This window comes from Xenopus laevis, chromosome 9_10L, assembly GCF_017654675.1.
Source record: "Xenopus laevis strain J_2021 chromosome 9_10L, Xenopus_laevis_v10.1, whole genome shotgun sequence".
Lineage (NCBI taxonomy): Eukaryota > Metazoa > Chordata > Amphibia > Anura > Pipidae > Xenopus > Xenopus laevis.
Window position 1 is genome coordinate 29949536 of NC_054387.1, and position 19394 is coordinate 29968929.

The window sequence follows — 19394 nt, forward strand, 5'->3', positions numbered from 1 at the left end:
TAAAAGAAGATGTGAAGATCTTTGGAGGCACTGCTAAATGACTGTGGTTGCCTTGGGCTGGCACAGAAGCCTAAAACATAATGTAGAGTCCTGCAGCGGGTTGCGTGTGAAGTTCCAGGTGCGGGTATAGACGCGGGTCAGCGGTTTTGCGGGTCGCGGTCTTCTCAATATCGATATTTACTCCTTTTTTTCTGATCATGTCTACTTCCGATGATGTCACTTCCGGTTTACGATGACAGCACTTCCTGATTCTTGATGGTCAGTGGGTTGCAGGTCCCGGTTGTGGATAAGGTCCTTGCGGGTCGGGTAGTGGGTCCAATTGGGTAACAATGCGGGTCCGGGTTGCAGGCTCGGGTCCCAAAAAATGGACCCGCGCGAGACATAATGTACAACATTTTTAGCTACTTCTTTAGTTCTCCATTAACGTAAAACACACAGGTTCATTTTAGGTGATTTTTTTTAACAGTACAGATGGTACGGTGTATATGGAATGTGCAGTGTCGGACTGGCCCACCGGAATACCAGGAAAACTCTGGGCGGACCTCTTGCTTCTAACCATTTGGCCTATTTCATGGTCATTCCCTATTTCTTTATGGAAACAGAGAGGCTTAATAATGGCATACTAGAGTATAGTATGTAGAGAAAAGAGACTAGGATAATAAGAGGTGGAGTGAGGAGAGGAGGTATAATAGTTTGGAAATTGGGCCCTCAGCCTAAGGTCTTCTGGTGGGACCCTGGCATCCCAGTCCGTCACTGGGAATGTGTAATGACCAGAACTGTTGCTGTTGTAGGGTAATAATCACAGCTATACGTTTTTTCACTGTTTTCCAGTAAAGGGAATTTATTCATGTGGGTTCAAAATGTTTTATCATGGTTCATAACATATGCCAGTTACTTTATGTGCCATGAAACATAACACTTCCATATCAGGGGGGGAAGAAATTAACAAACAACATTAATTATATTTCTTACAAACTTGAGAGGGGAAAAAAAGTGTCTACACGTTAGTAAAATACAGGTTTTGTTCAGTTTCTTTCTTTCTTTTTATCTTATTTTTAAATCGAATAGTTTTAAAACTATTGAATCGTTTTACAGTTTGAATAGTTTTTATACAGTTTAAATAAAATGTTGTTTTATTGTTTAATAGAATATAAGAAAGGGACAGTATACACCTTAAATCATATTTGCACAATAAATAGAACTTATTCTGCCTATTCTATTAAAAAAAATTGAAAGCTATTTTTTTATCCACTATAAACATGGCAATTTGTTCAGAATTCTTTATTTACCTTTAAACAAAAAAAACGCTCTTCCCTTAAGCAGCAGCGTTTAAGCAGTTTTTTGTTTTTGTTTTTTATAAAAGGCTTCTAAGTGTATACTTAATTAATTTTTTCAGCTCCTTCATTGCTCTGTGGCAGGAAGTGACAGAAAGAGATTAAGCGAATCTGGCTTCAAATTCAAAGTGTGTTTACCCCAAGAACCGTTTATTAACTCATGTTCAAAAAGGGTGTATACTGTCCCTTTAAAAGGGAGGTATCGCAAAAATGAAAATTTAATATAAGCTTCAGCATACTGAAATAAAAAAAAAAAACTTTGTAAATACAATCAATTAAGTATTCTGCATCATCTCATCACATTTATCTTTACTATTCCTCTCTCAGCATCTGTCTCTCTTCATTCTGTCTTCATGCAGCAGTTGGGTGTCAGATATTTAATGACAGTTAGATCCAATATATCCTATAGAGGGGAGGAGGCTTCCTTTCCTAGCAGATGTATTAGAGCTCACTCAAATAACTAATTCCAGTACAAACAAAATCCAACAAAATAACTGCCTTTTGAACAAATCCTGCATGTAGAGAGACAATGTTTTTCATTTTAATACAGTGAGCTCTAATACATATTCTAGGCAAAAGGAGCCCCCCTATAAAATTGGATCTAACTGTCAATATTTATCTGACACCCAACTCCTGCATGAAGAGTGAATGAAGAGAAACAGATGCTGAGAGAGGGATAGTGAACATAAACTTGATTATTTCAGAAACAATGCAGAATTTTTAATTGATTGTATTTACAAAGTTTCTTATTTCAGTATGCTGAAGCTTATATTAATTGTTCATTTTTGCAAAAGATCCCTTTTAAATTGTTTAATACAGGAGCTGCAGGGAGTCTTAATTATTAGCATATTTGTGTATTTTTGTATGTATTTATATGTCTGTGTGCAACCATGAGGGCTCTGGTAAGGTATGAAATAACTAATTATATAGCACCCTCTGCTTACTCAATTTTAATGAGGAAAAAAAAAAGAAGAAATCCAGGGAATTTCATTTGAGTTTGAAAAGCACAGGAATTCATATATTTTACTCAGCAAGGACACAATTGTGAGGCATTAAATTATGTTATAAATTCACAGCTGCTCAGCATTGTGTCCCTTGAGTTTTCAAACTGTATACAGTGTTACCTAAATACAGTACCTGTAGGTATTTTAACAAAAAGGTTTTTATGAAGCACTAAGTGAAACCAACACATGTTTAGAAATTTTATCTTGTTCTTTATCCCCCTCAGCGTCCATCCAGTGCTTTGTCCCGAGCTATAACAGACTCATCAAATTTAATCATAAGGGTGGTTCCTTTGTGCCAGTGGGCAGTAACTTTTGCAGGAAAGCCACTGCAAGTCAGTAGGGACTCCACAATGCCAGCTGTAAAAGAGGCACAATTAAGAGTGCTGTTCTCTTTCGGCACAGAGATGTAGGCATTGATGAGTGGATCCTTCTCGATGATGTAATATGTTTTGTCATCATCATTTGCCTGCTCTAGTTTGTCTGCTTCCTTGCCGAAGAGAGCTTTCCACGCAACAACCTTGATGAACAGTAAAGCACTAATTACTTTGGTCTCTCGCTTGCCATTCTTCTCTCTCATGACCAGGGGATCAAGGAGGCGGCATCCGACTTGCTGGCCCAGCTCAGACAGCTTAGCTTGCAGTTCTGATACAGAATAGACTCGATTCTGGCAGTACTGAACGATTTCAGAGAAGAGAAGGGCAAAAGCACTGAGGCTCACCTCAGTCTTTGGTCTGGCCAAGGATCGTTCTAAAATGGATGATTTCCCTCTGCTAAATCTTGAATCCATGTTCTAGAACAAAATAAGAAAAACATGGCAGGTTAGAATCTCTGCTGAGAATGAGATCAGTCATCTGTTATAGGAATCACTGAATTTCTAACACCGGCATTGATATATTTTGTTAGTACATAGGGCATTTGACGTTTTATTAAATTAAAGGTAGGGGGTCCAAAATGTTAAGAAACCTCCATCAAAGATTATAATTGCTCTTATTTGCTATAAATTGCACCTGCCTGGGATATTTCTGTATAAACTCTCTGCTGCCATCTTCTTCAGCTTTTACCGCTTTCTCTTCATTCCAGAAAGGAGCATGGGCGATAAGAGTGAAAACTGAACTTAAAGGGGTTTTTCACTTTCCAAACATTTTTTACAGTTCAGCTGTTTTCAGATTGTTCCCCAGAAATAAAGACTTTTTTTCAATTGCTTTCTATTTATTTTTTTACTGTTTTTCCAAAATCTAAATTTAAAGTTGAATGTTCCTGTCTTGGTGTTTTAGTCTGGCAGCTCAGTAATTTAGGTGCAGATAAACTGTTACAACATTTAGTTGATACATTGCTCAGCAGCATCTCTGGAGTATTAGCAACTACTGTATCAAGTCTAAAGCTGGCCATAGATGTTGAGATTTTTAAAAGATCAGATCCTGATCGTGAGACCACGATCTTCTCGGAATGATTGTACGAATTTACCATCAACTAAAAAGACCAATTTGCCAGGAAAACAAAGGGGAGCTGCCTGCTTGGCCCTGCAAACACAGATAGATTGCACTGGGACCGACAAAGATTTTTTGACCTGGCCGATTAATTTCCTGACAGATGTCGGCCGAAAAATCGTAAGATGTACGATCGTTCGAATCCCACTAACCGCACGATAATTTCGAAGGATTGGTCGGACTTCCCTAAAATCGGTCGTTCGGCAAGAAGAATCGTTGCGTCTAGGAGCTTAACAGCTGCCTTAAATGAAACCCAGAGATTCTGCTCAGCAGGGACAAAGATAAGAAGTTTCAATTAAATGCATCCATTTAGAACAGTTTACCGAGTCGGCGACCCCCCTCCCAGAGCTGCTTTAGAAGGTGAAAAATGATACTTTACGCTTCAATATTAGAAAAACGGTGACATATAGAAAATAGAAAGTAATTGGAAAAAGTCGTTATTTCTGGTGATCTATCTGAAAACAACTAGGTGAACAACCCCTTTAGTTGCCTGGCGACTAATCACCTCTTCTTTGGGGTCGACAATCTCCCCGAACTGCCTTCCGCCTGCTAAAATGAAAAATCGTCTGTGCCAATGCACTTGCAGCGATTCGATTTCCAAATTGTCCTCATGAGGCAACTTCGGGCGACTTCGGAAATCGAAGTGTCACGAGTGCCATTGAGCAGGCGTTTTTCTCATTATAGCAGGTGAAAGGCAGTCCCTCAGAAGAGCCGATTAGTCGCCTGGGGACTAAATTTCCCCATGGGGCTCCTGCGCTAAATACAAAAAGACAATTTTTTAACTCTACTGCCCATGTGTCTGTCCAAGCCTTTCAGTTGCAAAAAGATCATCTAAAACTGGTTATATATTGACAGACACAAGGGGGCACATTTACTTAGCTCGAGTGAAGGAATAGAATAAAAAATACTTCGAATTTCAAAGTATTTTTTTGGCTACTTCTACTTTCGACTACGAATTGAACAATTCTAACTAAAAATCTTTGACCATTCGATAGTCGAAGTACTTATCAATGTTAGCCAATGGGGAAGGTCCCTATAGGCTTTCTAGCCAATTTCTGATTGAAGGGATTTTGTTCGATCGATGGATTAAAATCCTTTGAATCCTTCGATTCGAAGGATTTAATTGTTCGATCGAACGAATAGCGCTAAATCCTTCGACTTCGATGTCGAAGGATTTAACTTCGAGGGTCGAATATCGAGGGTTAATTAACCCTCGATATTCGACCATTAGTAAATGTGCCCCTACGAGTAGATCTTATCCCAATATTGGGCTGATTCAATTGTTTGGTCCTTCTGGTGGGGTTTTAAAACCTTCCCAGTCAATATCTGCTGATGGGCAGAAAAGCTGCCGACTTGTTGTTAAGGGGCCAGGGTAGATATGACTTAAAGGAGAAAATTTTAACTGTTCAAAAATACACACTTATAAATTATTATTAGCAAATGGGCTTAAAGAACTTCCAGTGGCAATTAGCATAATACTGGGTAACATGCCTGTCTGGCCCTATATAGGATCTACTCTACCCACTGCTAAACTTGCTTCCACATCAAACACCCCTGTAACATGACCGCAATGAATTCATTCATTAGAAGACTAGGGAAGCAGAGACAGAGTAGGAAGCATTAGCAATAAATATCAACGTGTATTTAAAAATATTGAGGGTACACCCTAGTATACAAGCTCAATCAGCCTCGGCAAAAACGCGTCAGTAAATGACACAGTTTATAGACGCCCCTGAGGCTTTTGTTAGCGGATCCATCTTACATGTCCCCGCCTTGTACCCTCTGATACATCATAGAGCAGAGCAAACCGAACCTACGGAGCAGGGTGAGCGTTTGTCGGAGCAAATGCACATCTGTAGGGACTGACACACGATAGAATACACCGAATAACACCTACCTACAAGCAGTGCCGCCCAAGTCAGTGGATATATTGATTATTGAATTCTATAATGCAGCCGGAACTGTTGAGGTCCTATGCGTCATCCCGAGTCACATGACTGATTAGCCGGAAGTGCGGCTCATAAAGACGGAAAGTGGGAGCTAGTGGAGGAAAGGCGGGATGTTTGCATTGAAGCGAAGGGCACAGAGAGAGCGTAATACCAAGGGACGAGGATGTTAGGGACTGGGCATTCAGTTATGAAAAGCTTATTTGTGCTCTCACTTATCTGGTCAGTGTTAGAGAGACTACAAGCTAGCCTGGTTTGTATGTTTCCTGTTTGTAGCGGATCAGGGAAGGTGTGCCGGAAGTGCATGTGCTCAGTTGCTGAAAGAACAGAACGTGTAAAAAAAACATCCGGTTGTAAAAGACGGCAGGTAAAAATAGCCGGACTGAAGTTCAGCCTGTAGCAGCGTTTGAAAACAGGATTTCACCCACAATGCAACATTGTTTCAAAACATTCCAGGATAGCAGGGTTGCCAGGTCTAATTTTCAAAACCAGCCAACGTCAGCTACAAAACCAGCCAAGAGGCGCCTCAAAAGTAGCCCAAAAATAGCACAATATGTGCAGTGAAGAAAAAGTCTAAAAAATAAATCAATATATATGAAAATACGCCTTTTTCAAATTTTTCCATGAAGCAAAATGGGACAGATTAGTCAGGAGTGTAACTACAGCGGGGGACTCAGGAGGTATAGGGGTAGCCTAGCCAGTAAAATATCTGCCGGGGCCGGTATTACAAATTTACCGGCAATGTAGCTGCCGGTAATGTGTAATACCTATAACAAAAGCCCTTGGCCCTCCTGCAGAAACTTACCCCTCCTTCGTCTTCTGCCCCTCTTGTGATGGGGCTCCGCCCCTTTCGTGGCACGCTGCATGTGGCCCGCCCCTTTTTACGTCACATTCTGCCCATTTACCTGTGACCCGCCCCTTTTTTCGTCACAGGGTTACCACCCCCCATCACTGGCCGGTAATTTTTTTTTTAAATAGGTGGCAACCCTATATAGGGGCCCCATAAGACCTTAATTGGGGTTGCCACCTGGCCAGTAAAAATGTTGCTTGATGCTAATGTTATTTATAGGGAAATAACACAAAATTATAGGAAGGCCAGTATTTTTTTTGGCAACCCTAGCCCTAATACATATACAATTTCAATAAACATTGGTAAAACAGGTCAACCTCTAGATATTTTGATGCCCAGCAGATTGTTGCCCCAAAATTGTCTGAAATCTACAAAAGCGGGACGAGAGACTGGGGTACAGAGCCCAAAATCTGGTAACTCCCTACTGCTACACAAGTCAGACTCATTGCATGCTGGGTATTGTAGTCTTACATTAAAGGACCAGTAACATCAAAAAATGAAATTGTTATGTTGGGTAATGTAGTTTTTGTTTAACAATTTGCCAACTTTAAAGGAACAGTAAAAACAAAAACTAAAAGTGTTTTAAAGTAATAAAAATATAATGCAGTGTTGCCCTGCACTAGTAAAACTGCTGTGTTTGCTTCAGAAACATTACTATTGTTTATATAAATAAGCTGCTGCGTAGCCATGTGGGCAGATGTTCAAAGGAGAAAAGGCTCAAGTTACACAGCAGATAACAGATAAGCTCTGTAGAACATAATGCTATCTGTTATCCATTATCTTGTGCCATATAGCCGTTTTTCAATTTCCGCCATTGCTACTCAGCAGCTTGTTTATCTGAACTATGGTAGTGTTTCTGAAGCAAACACATCAGTTTTACCAGTGCAGGGCAACACTACATGATATTTTCACTACTTTAAAACACTTTTAGTTTTTGTTTTTACTGTTCCTTTAAAGTTGGCAAATTGTTAAACAAAAACTAAATTACCCAACATGCATTGGGAGGCGCAGGCTTGGCACATTACAGCAAGAAAAAACTTTGGCTGGTTTCCAAAGTAAAAAAACAGCCAAAGGCCCAAATCCGTACCTTGGCTAGTTTGTACTTTCAAAACCCACCTGGACTTTAAATTAGTAGCCCAATTTGGCTGGAAAACCGCCAACCTGGCAACCCTGCAGGATAGAAAGAAGGAGCAACATTGTGAATACCCAAAGACTGACTGAAATAATCGTAAATATCTAGTTTTGTGGCAAAGTTTGATCTTTGCAAGTTTTACACATATAACATAGTAACGCGGGTTGAAAAAAAAGACACTTGCCTTTCAATTTCAACCTTTTATGTCTAAGTGAAACCTGCCTAACTACTAGTTGATTCAGAGTAAGGCAAAAAACCTCCAAAGGGGAAAATAATCCTATCTAATGCCAAGATGTCAATCTGACCAGTAATTGGAACAACGTTCGAATTCTAGTTTAAGTTGTTGTATCGTGTTGGCCAGTTAATCACATTAACCGACTTGTTTTTTTTGTAAACTGTAATCTGACTTTCGAATTTTCCAAAACTCACGGCAAAAGAAGCACGTTCATGACCACAACAAACATGGCCGACATGTGATGCCATTTCCCAAACGCTTACCCACAATGCACCTAACGCCATTGTGACCTGCGACCCGCACTCTAAAGTCACATTGAGAGAAAGACGCAAACAAACGTTTTACTTCTCAATCAACTTTATTAACAACAGAGAAGGCGGAAAGTGGTTAGTGTTGCGCATGTGTACTAGAGAAGCCTATTGGCATCATAATAATACAGTATATTCTGTCTGTCAGTAGGGTTGCCACCTTTTCTGGAAAAAATACCGGCCTTCCTATATATTTATCTTTTTTCCCTATTAATAACGTTGGGATCAGCCATCATTTTTACCGGCCAGGTGGCAACCCTATCTGTCACTAGGGTTGCCGCTAAGGTTGCCACCTGGCCGGTATTTTACTGGCCTGACCGATAAAAATGATGGTTGATCCCAATGTTATTAATAGGGAAAAAGATAAATATATAGGAAGGCCGGTATTTTTTTCCGGAAAAGGTGGCAACCCTAGTTGCGACCCAGTCGGTATTTTACCGGCCTAGCCGGTAAAACACCTGTCAAGGCCGGGGCCGGTATTACACATTTACCGGCAATGTAGCTGCCGGTAAATTTGTAATACTCTTCAAAAAGAGCCATCGGCCTGCCTCCAATCCCCTGTAACTTATCTTTTCTCCTCAGTCTTTGGTTCTCCGCGCTGTGGCCCTGCCCCTTTTGACGTCACGGCCCGCCCCCCACCAGCCGGTAAAAAATATAAGAAAAGGTGGCAACCCTACTTGTCACTAGTGTTGCCACCTTATGAATAATAAATTCACGTCAGCAACGTGTAGGGTTGCTACATTTTCTGGAAAAAAATACCGGGCTTCCTATATATTAATTTTTTTTCCATATTAATAACATTGGGATCAACCATCATTTTTACCGGCCAGGTGGCAACCCTAGCGACGTGCTGTTGTTGCTGGATATTGCGCCGTTTTCCACAGCTGAATTCATGTTGTCGGCGTAGGTTGAAAAAAACTGCATAGGCTCAGTAATCTCATAGTGACTATACCCCAGCGTCAAACGGAGAGATACCTAACTTATGAATGGCCATACTTTCCATTAATTCTCTTTTAAACAACATTGGACTCATTTTTGGGTTCTGGGTTTTTTCTGGGTTTTGATTTCAACTGGACATCCCAGTTTGTCAAAGGGCTGTCTGTTAAAAACTTTCTGTCCCATTTAAAACATTGCGAAAACTGGACAGAAATCCAGCCATTTACATATAAGTGATGTAATAACCCTGACCCAGCATTGTAGCTCCACGACATCATTGTGCCTGCCTCTGATGTCATCATGCCCACCCAAGATCACTGCTCCACCCCCAATGCTATCTGCCACGTCCCTATTGTTCGGGTTTAGCCACTGGCAAAGGTTTCTCAGAGGGACCTTCTTATATATTTCTATTGAATTTATCATGAGGGTATAAGGGCAAAAAAAAAACTGATATTGATGGATGATGTTTAATAAAGGATGAAAGTTAACATTTGAAGTATTGTTACAAAAAAACTAAAATGTGCCACTGCATTACCAATTAACCAAAAGCAGAGTACAACATGTTTGAGAGAATTTACTTTGCATTGACTAACATTCAGGTGAATTTCTGCCAAGCAGAAGAATGAATTTCCACCTTGAGGAATTTCTCCAGTTTCTGGCTTTCGATCTGCCATTATCAAGACCAGCCACTTTTACATCTCAATATCTACATCACCTCCTCTATGCTAGTATACCACATTTCATTTCTCATTTCATTTGTGGCGTACATTTTCAGTTTGGAGAACTGCCCCCACTACAATTGCATGAGGAAAATACTGGTGAATTTTCACAGCGGATATATGCCAAGTGACAATTTGCCACATTTCTTTCACAGCAGACAGTATACATAGGTTTTTCTATAAATATGAAATGTATGATGTGAACGTTGACATAGTTAGACAAGAAGAAGTAAATATGCCCCTGTTTACTTTTTTTAAAACTCCCTTAATCGTTCCCTCAATAAAATAGTGGCAGCCCTTCTGCGACTGCCTCATGAACTTACACAATAATACTGGGGACAAACCAAGATCTTATACAAATATGTACATGAAAAAGTACCAGATGCTCCCAGGTTTGGTTTTTTGCATCCCCTTTAAAAATGAACTGTGAGCTCTTGACTTTCTCTAATGATGCCAAATGCTAATTCTTTTACTAATTCTTTCATTCCAGGTTTAACCATGAACCAAGACCCAGCCAAAAAGAGGTTTCCTGCTTCTCCTGCATCTATGTTTGGGATGGTGTCTTCAGATATTATTGAAGATGTTCTTGTAGACTTAGCAAAGGAAAATGAACAAAGTTTGGCTAACTTGTCAGAATATGCTGGTTCGTTTAAAGATCCGAGAGTTATTGGTGAGACCCAGAAAATATTGTTTATTAAAAGTTGCTTGACTTTCTAATGATAAACGTGAACATAATCATAGTGCTCAGACACTTTTAAACCTGCCTGATAGATATCTGACCAATCCACGTCTAGATATGTATCTGGCAGGGAATCGGGGAGAACCCTTAATGCTGTTGTCTGAAGGGACCAAATTGGCAGCTTCAATCTGCCTGTGTATGGCCAGCTTTACCCTGCGTGCCATTTTTAAATTACTGTGGTAATGCAATACTGTTGGACAACTAAGGGCCACATTTTGTTTTACAGATGATGTATTGTTTTATCTGATTCAGCTTGAATATGAAAATTAGGATTCTTTTGTTGTGGATTTACATTCATTGATACTGTTCCTCTCTGACAATAAACTGCTGGTTCCCCCTACAATCTAATTATAGGTGATAACACTCCACTGAAACTGCTCTAACCCGGCTAATGAATAAAATGTTATCAGCTAAAACCATTTCTCACTATTAATAATCCTAAAACTCTCAGCTGCTTCTGACACTGTTGATAACCATCGCCTACTCCAGTCTCTCCATTCTCTTGGCCTTCATGACACTGCCTTGTCCTGTTTTTCATCCTACCTCTCAAATCACTTTCAGTGACACTTCAGTGTCTTTTATCATCTCCTCCCTTATCTCTCTCTCTTGAGGTCCCACAAAGCTCTATCTTAAAGGGGACCCGTCACCCAAAAAAAATATTCAAAATCCTATTTTATCACATTAGTCAAGCAAAATGAACTTTAATGACACTATATAAATTATCTGAATCTTGTTTCCTTCAGTCTGGGAATTCAAAATTATAGCAAGCAGGCAGGAGCAATTTTGTGGACACTATTATTAAGACAAGCCTTGCATCATCTCAGAATCTTGTTTGTGCACCAGAATGGGGGACCTGATGTCCATCCCCATGCCCTGGCCACACTTAAATTTGAAAAGGACTTTTATTATATAGATTTTTGTGTCTGGGTGACAGGTCCACTTTAAGCCCCTTATGATTTTCTCTATATACTTCCTCCTTTGGCAAATGAATCAATTCATATGGTTTCCAATACCACATCTATGCTGATGATACTCAAATCTATCTTTCCTCTCCTAATCTCAAGCCACAGCTCTTAAAGGAACTGTACCAATAAAAAATATTAAAGGGGAACTCCACAAAACATAACTTAAGCTTTTTGAAAAGTAAACATAATTTCGAGCAATTTTGCAATATACATCAATTGGAAAATATGCAGACTTTTCAGGATTTTTAATGGTTTGGACAGTTCCCTAAGCCTAGCCCCCCGCTTTCCTGCTGATCTGTCTGACTACTTTGCTGAGCTGCCTGACTATTGTTACTTTGTATCAACAGCCAGCTGTCCTCAGCCTGCATCCTCCAAACCCCACAATTCCCTGCACATGTGATTTCAATAAGGAATGGAACATCACAGTTCAATGCATTGTGGGTTATGTAGTTCCTGCATGCTGTCTGTAAGCTGTGGAGAAGTTGTTTAGTCCCTCCTTCCCTGCCAGAATTTCAAATGATGCAGAAAGAGAAGAACTGTTAAACAGCTGAATTTCAGCATAGAAATGGCATTTATTCATACTTTTTGAAGGTAACTGTGATGGGTATATTAGGAGTTTCTGTGTTATGTGGGCCTCTTTATCAAAGTTTGGAAGCGGAGTTCCCCTTTAAGTAAAAAATCCATTCTACCCTACACTAGTAAAGCTGTAGCCTGCACAGATTTTACATCAATATAACTGAGCGTCCGGTCTACTGCAATAAGGCGATGGGGCGACAGTCACACTGCAAGATCCAACATGCGACACTCAGCATCTCCTCTAAGCCTGACTTCTGCCAAAACCGGAAGTTCAGTGTTACTACTGTACATAGGATTTTTTTAGCTGCCTTGTAAACTATCTCTGTCTTCATTTAATTTAGGTACTGGGAGAGGGTGTGTGTGGGCAGTGTTCCTCCTACTACAGAAATCTATCTGAGCGCTAATCAAGGCAGCTGAAAAAGTCTCCATACAGCTGTAACAATTAACGGTTTGAGCAGAATCCAGGATAGCAGGAGATGTTGAGTGTCACTCCATCGTCTTATTTCGGTAGACCGGAACAGAGTTATATCACTGTATTTTTAATAAAGCATTGCAAATAGTAAACTTTTGTGCAGGATATAGCTTATCTTAGTGCAGCGTATAATAGATTTTTTAGTGTTACAGTTCCTTTAACTCAGTTCTCTTGGGTCTGCTTGGATGTCCCAATGATACCTGAAATTAAACATCTCTAAGACAGAAATGGTTCTCTTTTCACTATGCCACACCTATAACATCCCAGAAGTATCTATCTTAGTGACCAATTCCATTATTACCCCTTCTCCTCAGGCCTGGTGCCTTGGGGTTATCCTTGACTCTGCCCAGTTATTCACTTCTCAAATCCAGTCACTTACTAAATCATGCCACTTTTACCTAAGGAATATTTGCAAAATATAGTCATACATTAACCAAAATGCCACTCAAATTCTGATTTACTCTCTGGTCACATCACGCATTGATGACTGTAACTGTCTACTAATTGGCCTTCCCCTCCACAGAATAAAACCTCTCCAGTCTGTAATGAACACTGCTGCTAGGCTCATAACCTTGAGCAAACGGCTCCTTCTTTGCCAGGGCCAATCCCTGCACTGGTTTCCACAGAATAAAATTCAAACTAATGACCATCACATTTAAAGAAGTTCATAACTCTGCCTCACTCTGAGCTCATCTCCAGATACTCAGTAAACTGCTACAGGTATGATGAAAAGTAATTTTTAGAGATGAAAATTAATTCACATTTGTTGCCTTTCAGAAATAATATTCCTTTTGTCAGAATACTGGGGTCAAGACAGCTCTACAAAGTACCAAGCAGTGGAAATATTAGATAGGTAAAATATATATTAGAGCTGCAAACAAGAAATTTCTATTTTCTGTTGTATTTGCTTAAAGGAGAACTAAAGCTTTACAAGTTAGCAGGGTAGAAATGCTGCATATTATATTTTGGGGTGTACCTGTGTATATTCTTTCCCTTCTTTTTTCATCTTTCCCTGGCATACCTATTAACTCTAATTCATCCCACCTACAGATGCTGTCCTGTGGCTCCTGCTTATATGCAGGCCAGGCTACCCCTATTCCAACCCCAAAGACAGCTCTGCATTAGCAGTAACATGATGGGACCCCAAATCACAAATGTAAATGGGTTACTTTTTCTTTCCTATCCTGTCTTCAGAAGGATGTAAGGATGTCCCCCCTTCTTTGGGTGAATATCCCTTTGAAGTATTAAGGTAGCACTTATATAAATAAGTTCCTTGTGAAAAACTGAAGCTGCTGCACTTTGACTAAAATCTATTTTGGCACCCCTTTTCCCTACAGCCTTGCTTTGGGGAAAGTTTTGTGGTGATTTAACTATAATCTTTTTGTTACAGTATATACAGTCTGGTATAATGGGCTAAAGGTGGCCATACACGGGCTGAATAAATCTGCCGATATTGGTCCTTTAGACCCTACGGCCGAATGTTCGGATTAACCAGATATCACCCTGCTGTTGGTGGGTATATTGGGGAAAGATCTGCTCGTTTGGCGACCTCACCAAAAGAGCGGGTATTATCATGTATGTCCACCTTTATGGGGAAACTAAAGCTTAACTAAAGAAGTAGGCTAGAAACTCTACACATCATGTTTTTGGCTTTTGTACCAGCTCAAGGCAACCACAACCCTTTTTCAGTAAAGATATGTGCCTCCAAAAATGCCCCTATATCTCCCCATCTTCATTTCTACTGATCCACTGCACCTGCTCTGGGCTGCTGTCACCTACCTGAACTTATGGACTGACACACAATATACTGAAAATGTAGAATATATTAAAGGCTGATTAGTAAATAATTCAGATTATTGGAACAAGGCAGCAATGCTGGGAAATATGTTAGTATTTTATAAGCACTTCTTAATAATATTTCAGGTTTATGATCTTGCATGTAGAAGAGGTTTATAAGTCCAGTGCCGAATACAGGAATATTATGGAAAGGTCCCAGGCTGAACCATGGAACTCACTGAAAATCCGACTGTGTGACACATTCATGCTTCACCTTGCATCCTGTGTTCTAATTGCAAGCAAGCTGTACTTCCATTGCCATGTATGTGGTTCTTTAAGCCCTCATTTTGGTTGTGTGATTGCTGCTCGCCCAGCTTGCATGAGACAATGCTCAAAATTGTCAGGATTAGCTTTTTTCATAGAAAAAAAAAATCCTATGTATTTTACATTTTAGATTGTCGATTACAATATAGCCCTGAAGTTCTTTGGGTCAGCAGGCTACGCGTACACCAAAGCGGAGTTACTGAGATCTGAACTCACAGTATTAAGGACTTTAGATTTCCGTGTAAACCTTCTGTCACCTTTCAGCTATGTAGAAATGCTTTTAGAAGTTTTAGGTAAGTTATTATTATTATTTGAATAATTTTTATAATTCTATTTGATTTTGTTGCAGTCTTGCTAGATTGGTGATCTACCCTTCTGCACAATGGTCATGGATGTAAATCAGGAACTGTTACTCCATATATGTGAGAAATTGGCTTATTGGTCGACAACTGTAATAAATCAAATTCCCTTTTGTAATAAAGGGGTGAACCTTTATCAATATTAATAATTGTATTAATTAATATAAATAAAAATATTAATACAAATATACAGAATCAATGATTAAACCTTTTGATATACTGCTTGTGAGCAATAACACACACACAGTAAGTAAAGGTAGAATTCAAAAACATTTACTTAACGTCATATGATGGTAATTAAAAGAATAGCCAGTTCTGCATCAATTCAGCATAATCGGGGAGCCCCACAACCTTTCGTTCATCACCCTCAGGTTCCCAATAATCAAGCGATGATCCAAATCCTGGCACCCACTCATGAGTCCGAGGCGAAGCTACTCATTCAAAAATTAAGGTGTGCTTTATAATCAACAGCTAAAGAGACTGTGAACCCCTGAATGCTGATCTAGGCAATATTGTTAGCTTAAGGAGGTCTTCAGCCCAAAATGCTGTCCAATGCAATTCTAAAAGATCAGCAAGAACTTTGTATCTCATTTATCAAGACTCAGGTTGCTACTCAATCTGAGTCTTGTCTGTCTGCTGTCTGTTTATATATTCTTAAGGATATTTGCTGGGTAACCATACCTGTGTTTACGATGGTCTGTTTACCCAGCAATACATGTAGAGCAAGGACGCCTTACTTATCTTTACAATAGCTCTCTAAAATGTGCTGAATTTACTTCACTGGCTAAATCTAATGAAGACTCAATCAGAAATATATATTGTAAATTAGAAAATATCCACTGTGCTACACACCTATTAACTTTTAGGATGTGTAAAAGACCTACTTAGTATTTTGTCTCACCAACAGACTCATTTATATAGTATTCTTAATTGTGCTCAAGAGAACTGTGTGAAATGGTCTGTATTCAAACACAGAAAGCTCTGTAAACATAGATGCAAAGACATCAACATTTCTGATGTAAGGGAGAGAATAAATATGAAGAATAACCTTTAAATACACCTATAGGAACAACACTGTCAAATGGTCGCTGTCTGTAACTAAAAGGGGGTCAAAAGTATTAAATTCCTAACAGAAAATTATGATGTCTGGATATGACACCAAGGTTATGTGAAACAACTACATAAAGGAAGTGTTTGCAAAACATGCCTAGTAATGGGACAAGATGTGTTAATAATATATTTTTTTATAATTTGCAGGGCACAATAACTGCTCTCTCTCACTGAAGAGCTTACGTGAAATGTGCATTATGATTTTGGATCTGGTTTATCTAGTAAGAAACAGCATTTATGATATGATACTGAAGACATCAACAGACCTTCAGTCACCAACTGCCTTACAGAGGTAAGCCCTTTATATTTCACAACCCCCATAGCTAGAGCAACATTTATGGCTTTATTCAACATAAACGTATTGCTTTACTTTTGGGAGGCACTTCTTCAAATCTACTATGAGCAATTTTCACCCTAATGTCCATGTATGGTACCTGTTTCCCAGAATGCTCAGGAAGTGGGGTTTCCTAGATAATGGATCTTGCCATAATTTGGATCATTATACCTTTAGTCTACTAAAATAAACAGTAAATAAACCCAATAGGCTTGTTTTGAAAGAATTATATCTTAGTTTGGATTAAGTACTGTTTTATTATTCCAGAGCAAATAGAAGTATGTTTTAAAAGGGAATCTATGAGAGACAGCCTTGGAGCTTTCTGGATAATGGATTTTCAGATAACAGATCCCATACCTGTATTTTATTTCATAGTTATAGCAACAACTTGGTCTACACTCCAATCTTTTGGAAAGGCCTCGCAAAACTAATTTCTAACAGCTTCAATCAACCACTGAAAGGAAAAGTGTGCGGATTTTGTGGATCTATTGGAGCTCTTACAGACCAATTATTATTATTTCACAATGGAACAATTCCACACCACCTTCATTAAAGGCCCTGAAAGCTTTGCTAAATAGTGTCATTGGCTTACTACATGGGAAAAGTTGAACAGTGCTTGGCTACAGGGTTATAGAATGCAAGCATTTTACACCACTGAGTGTTTTAAGCTAGAATCATATGGCTGGAAGTAGAGGGGCTCCTGTGCACCAGCAAGCTCCAACATTTTTCCCATGTGTACACAGTAATCAGGGAAGTCTAACCTACCCCCTTGCTGTTTTCTTTATTCCAAAACCCCTCTATACAAAAATGATCAACAAAGTCGATTTTAAAAAAGTATAACCAAAAATGTATATTTCTGGACAGGATAAAATTTCTGCCTGTAAAGGAAGATCAGATGCTCTTGGCTGCCAGTGTTATTTCTGCAGGTGCTTTCATATTGGGCCACGACTCCTGGAATCAGGTAACCTTGCACCTTGTACAGTGATTTCATCTGAGCAACTTTGCCAGTTGTCTATTTTTTAGGGTTTGTTAAGGTTGTAAAGATGGAAAACCAAGGAAACAGGTTTTTTTTGTATAAAGAAAATGTAATTCTAGGAAACTTTCCACTGTGCATGTATGAACATTTTTTAATGGTCTTAAAGTTATTTGTAAATTTGCCACAAACTTGCCATTCTATAGTGGTGTAAGTACCATGTAAAAACAGTTTTTTTTTGTATAAAGAAAATGTCATTCTAGGAAACTTTCCACTGTGCATGTATAAACATTTTTTAATGGTCAAAGTTATTTGTAAATTTGCCACAAACTTGCCATTGGACAGTAGTGTAAGTACCATGTAAAAACAGGTTTTTTTGTATAAAGAAAATGTCATTCTAAGAAACTTTCCACTATGCATTTATTAAATGTTTTTCATAATCTTAAAGTTATTTGTAAATTTGCTCATAATTAAGGGCAGCAGTGCCCAAAACACGTCGAGTTAGCCATGCTACGTGTTTTTTATACATGGATTAAATAAAGATTTTTGTTTTTTAACAAGCCAAGTCCGGTGTGAGGAACTCCACTATTCTCTTTTGTAAATTTGCCACAAACTTGCAAAAGTATAGTGGAGTAAGTACCGTGGGGGGCAGTGGATGCGTCTGCAGCAACGCATTGTTTTGTGCTGATGAAAATCTCCTGTGCACTTTCGTACAAGTGCCAGGCTGCAACTATACCCAGGCCCCTATTACACTATTGCAATTGGAAGCAGCATTTGCTTATCCCATTTGCCAAACAAGGTTGTGTATGGCCAGCTTTAGACATACAACATAAAGGTTTTAATATGGAATAATATTATATTTATATACTCTAAAACAGTTTTTATGTCGAGAAAGACTGTTCTAGAACAAGTAACCGTTTGACGTTCTTAAGTTCTGCCTGTACATGATAATTTTTCTCCTGTAGGTTCTGGATCACTTACACTGCATAACAGGAATTACAGTAAATAGCCTTTTTGACATGTCCTCTGCCATATTAAAACATTCCATTGGCACTGCGATGTTGCCCAAGCATTAATACTGGAATCGTCTTCAAGAAATATTTCTCCTGTGGTACACCCCTCTCCTGTCCAGGAAGTTGCAGAGCTTTATAAGTAATAAAAAAGGTCAGCCTTCTTAAAATAGACGAAATAAACATTCATTTGAAAACATAAACTTGTTTGTTCTGCACAGCATTTTTAAATGAACATGGGTAAAATGTTATAAATGTATTAATGGCTGCTATAAAACTTGGTTTTGTTAATGTAGAAGTGTTGCACCAAGACATGTGAGTGGTCATGTGCTAAGGGTTGCTCTAAAACTGCCACCAAGGAAAAGATTTGCCTATGAGTGTGCACAGTGTCTCCATTGTGATGGCCGACAGGCAAAATTCAATGGTTTCAATAAGACCAGTATCCACCATATAAAGGAAATATTTAGGTGTAGTAGGCCAGTGCATGTGGTATAATAATGAAATAACAAAATCAGCTCCCTAATGTAGGTATCAAGGCAGGACAAGAGGCTGTAAAAATCAAACACTAGGGGTAATTTATAAACACTGGACCAATGTGCACCAGGCAGTAACCCACGGCAATCAGATGATTGCTTCAGTGTTCAAACTGCAGATAGCTTAAAAAAAAAGCTAATCACTGATTGGGTTACTGACAGGTACAGATTTGCCCAGTGTTTATAAATGATTCCCACTGTCTTTTCAGTGAAGCTTCCAATGTCTCCTACACTGGATGTACTTGGCTGACAAGTCCTGATTTTAGGTACCT

At 39.1% G+C, this 19394-nt stretch overlaps 2 protein-coding genes across 5 annotated transcripts; one reads left to right on the forward strand and one right to left on the reverse strand.

Moving 5' to 3' along the window:
- Nucleotides 1-812: 812 nt before the first annotated feature.
- On the reverse strand, nt 813-6066 carry trappc5.L (trafficking protein particle complex subunit 5 L homeolog). Of its 4 annotated transcripts, none has more exons than XM_018234416.2 (2): nt 5723-6066; nt 813-3128 (listed from the first exon to the last, which is right to left on the reverse strand). In XM_018234416.2, exon 2 carries the CDS (start codon nt 3123-3125, stop codon nt 2559-2561), a length of 567 nt encoding a protein of 188 aa, XP_018089905.1. In that variant the 5' UTR covers nt 3126-3128; nt 5723-6066; the 3' UTR covers nt 813-2558.
- On the forward strand, nt 6009-18751 carry LOC121397923 (cyclin N-terminal domain-containing protein 1-like). Its single transcript, XM_041576178.1, has 8 exons — nt 6009-6138; nt 10442-10621; nt 13481-13556; nt 14627-14801; nt 14934-15096; nt 16420-16564; nt 17471-17567; nt 18545-18751. Exons 2-8 carry the CDS (start codon nt 10450-10452, stop codon nt 18653-18655), a joined length of 939 nt encoding a protein of 312 aa, XP_041432112.1. The 5' UTR covers nt 6009-6138; nt 10442-10449; the 3' UTR covers nt 18656-18751.
- The last annotated feature ends 643 nt before the right edge of the window (nt 18752-19394 follow it).

Excerpts from the sequence above, each read along its gene's own strand:
- trappc5.L (XM_018234416.2), bottom strand. The coding sequence starts at position 3,125 with ATGGATTCAAGATTTAGCAGAGGGAAATCATCCATTTTAGAACGATCC.
- LOC121397923 (XM_041576178.1), top strand. The coding sequence starts at position 10,450 with ATGAACCAAGACCCAGCCAAAAAGAGGTTTCCTGCTTCTCCTGCATCT. Across the intron at positions 13,557-14,626 it reads GCAGTGGAAATATTAGATAG|GTTTATGATCTTGCATGTAG; the intron begins GTAAAATATATA and ends ATAATATTTCAG. Across the intron at positions 16,565-17,470 it reads TCACCAACTGCCTTACAGAG|GATAAAATTTCTGCCTGTAA; the intron begins GTAAGCCCTTTA and ends ATTTCTGGACAG.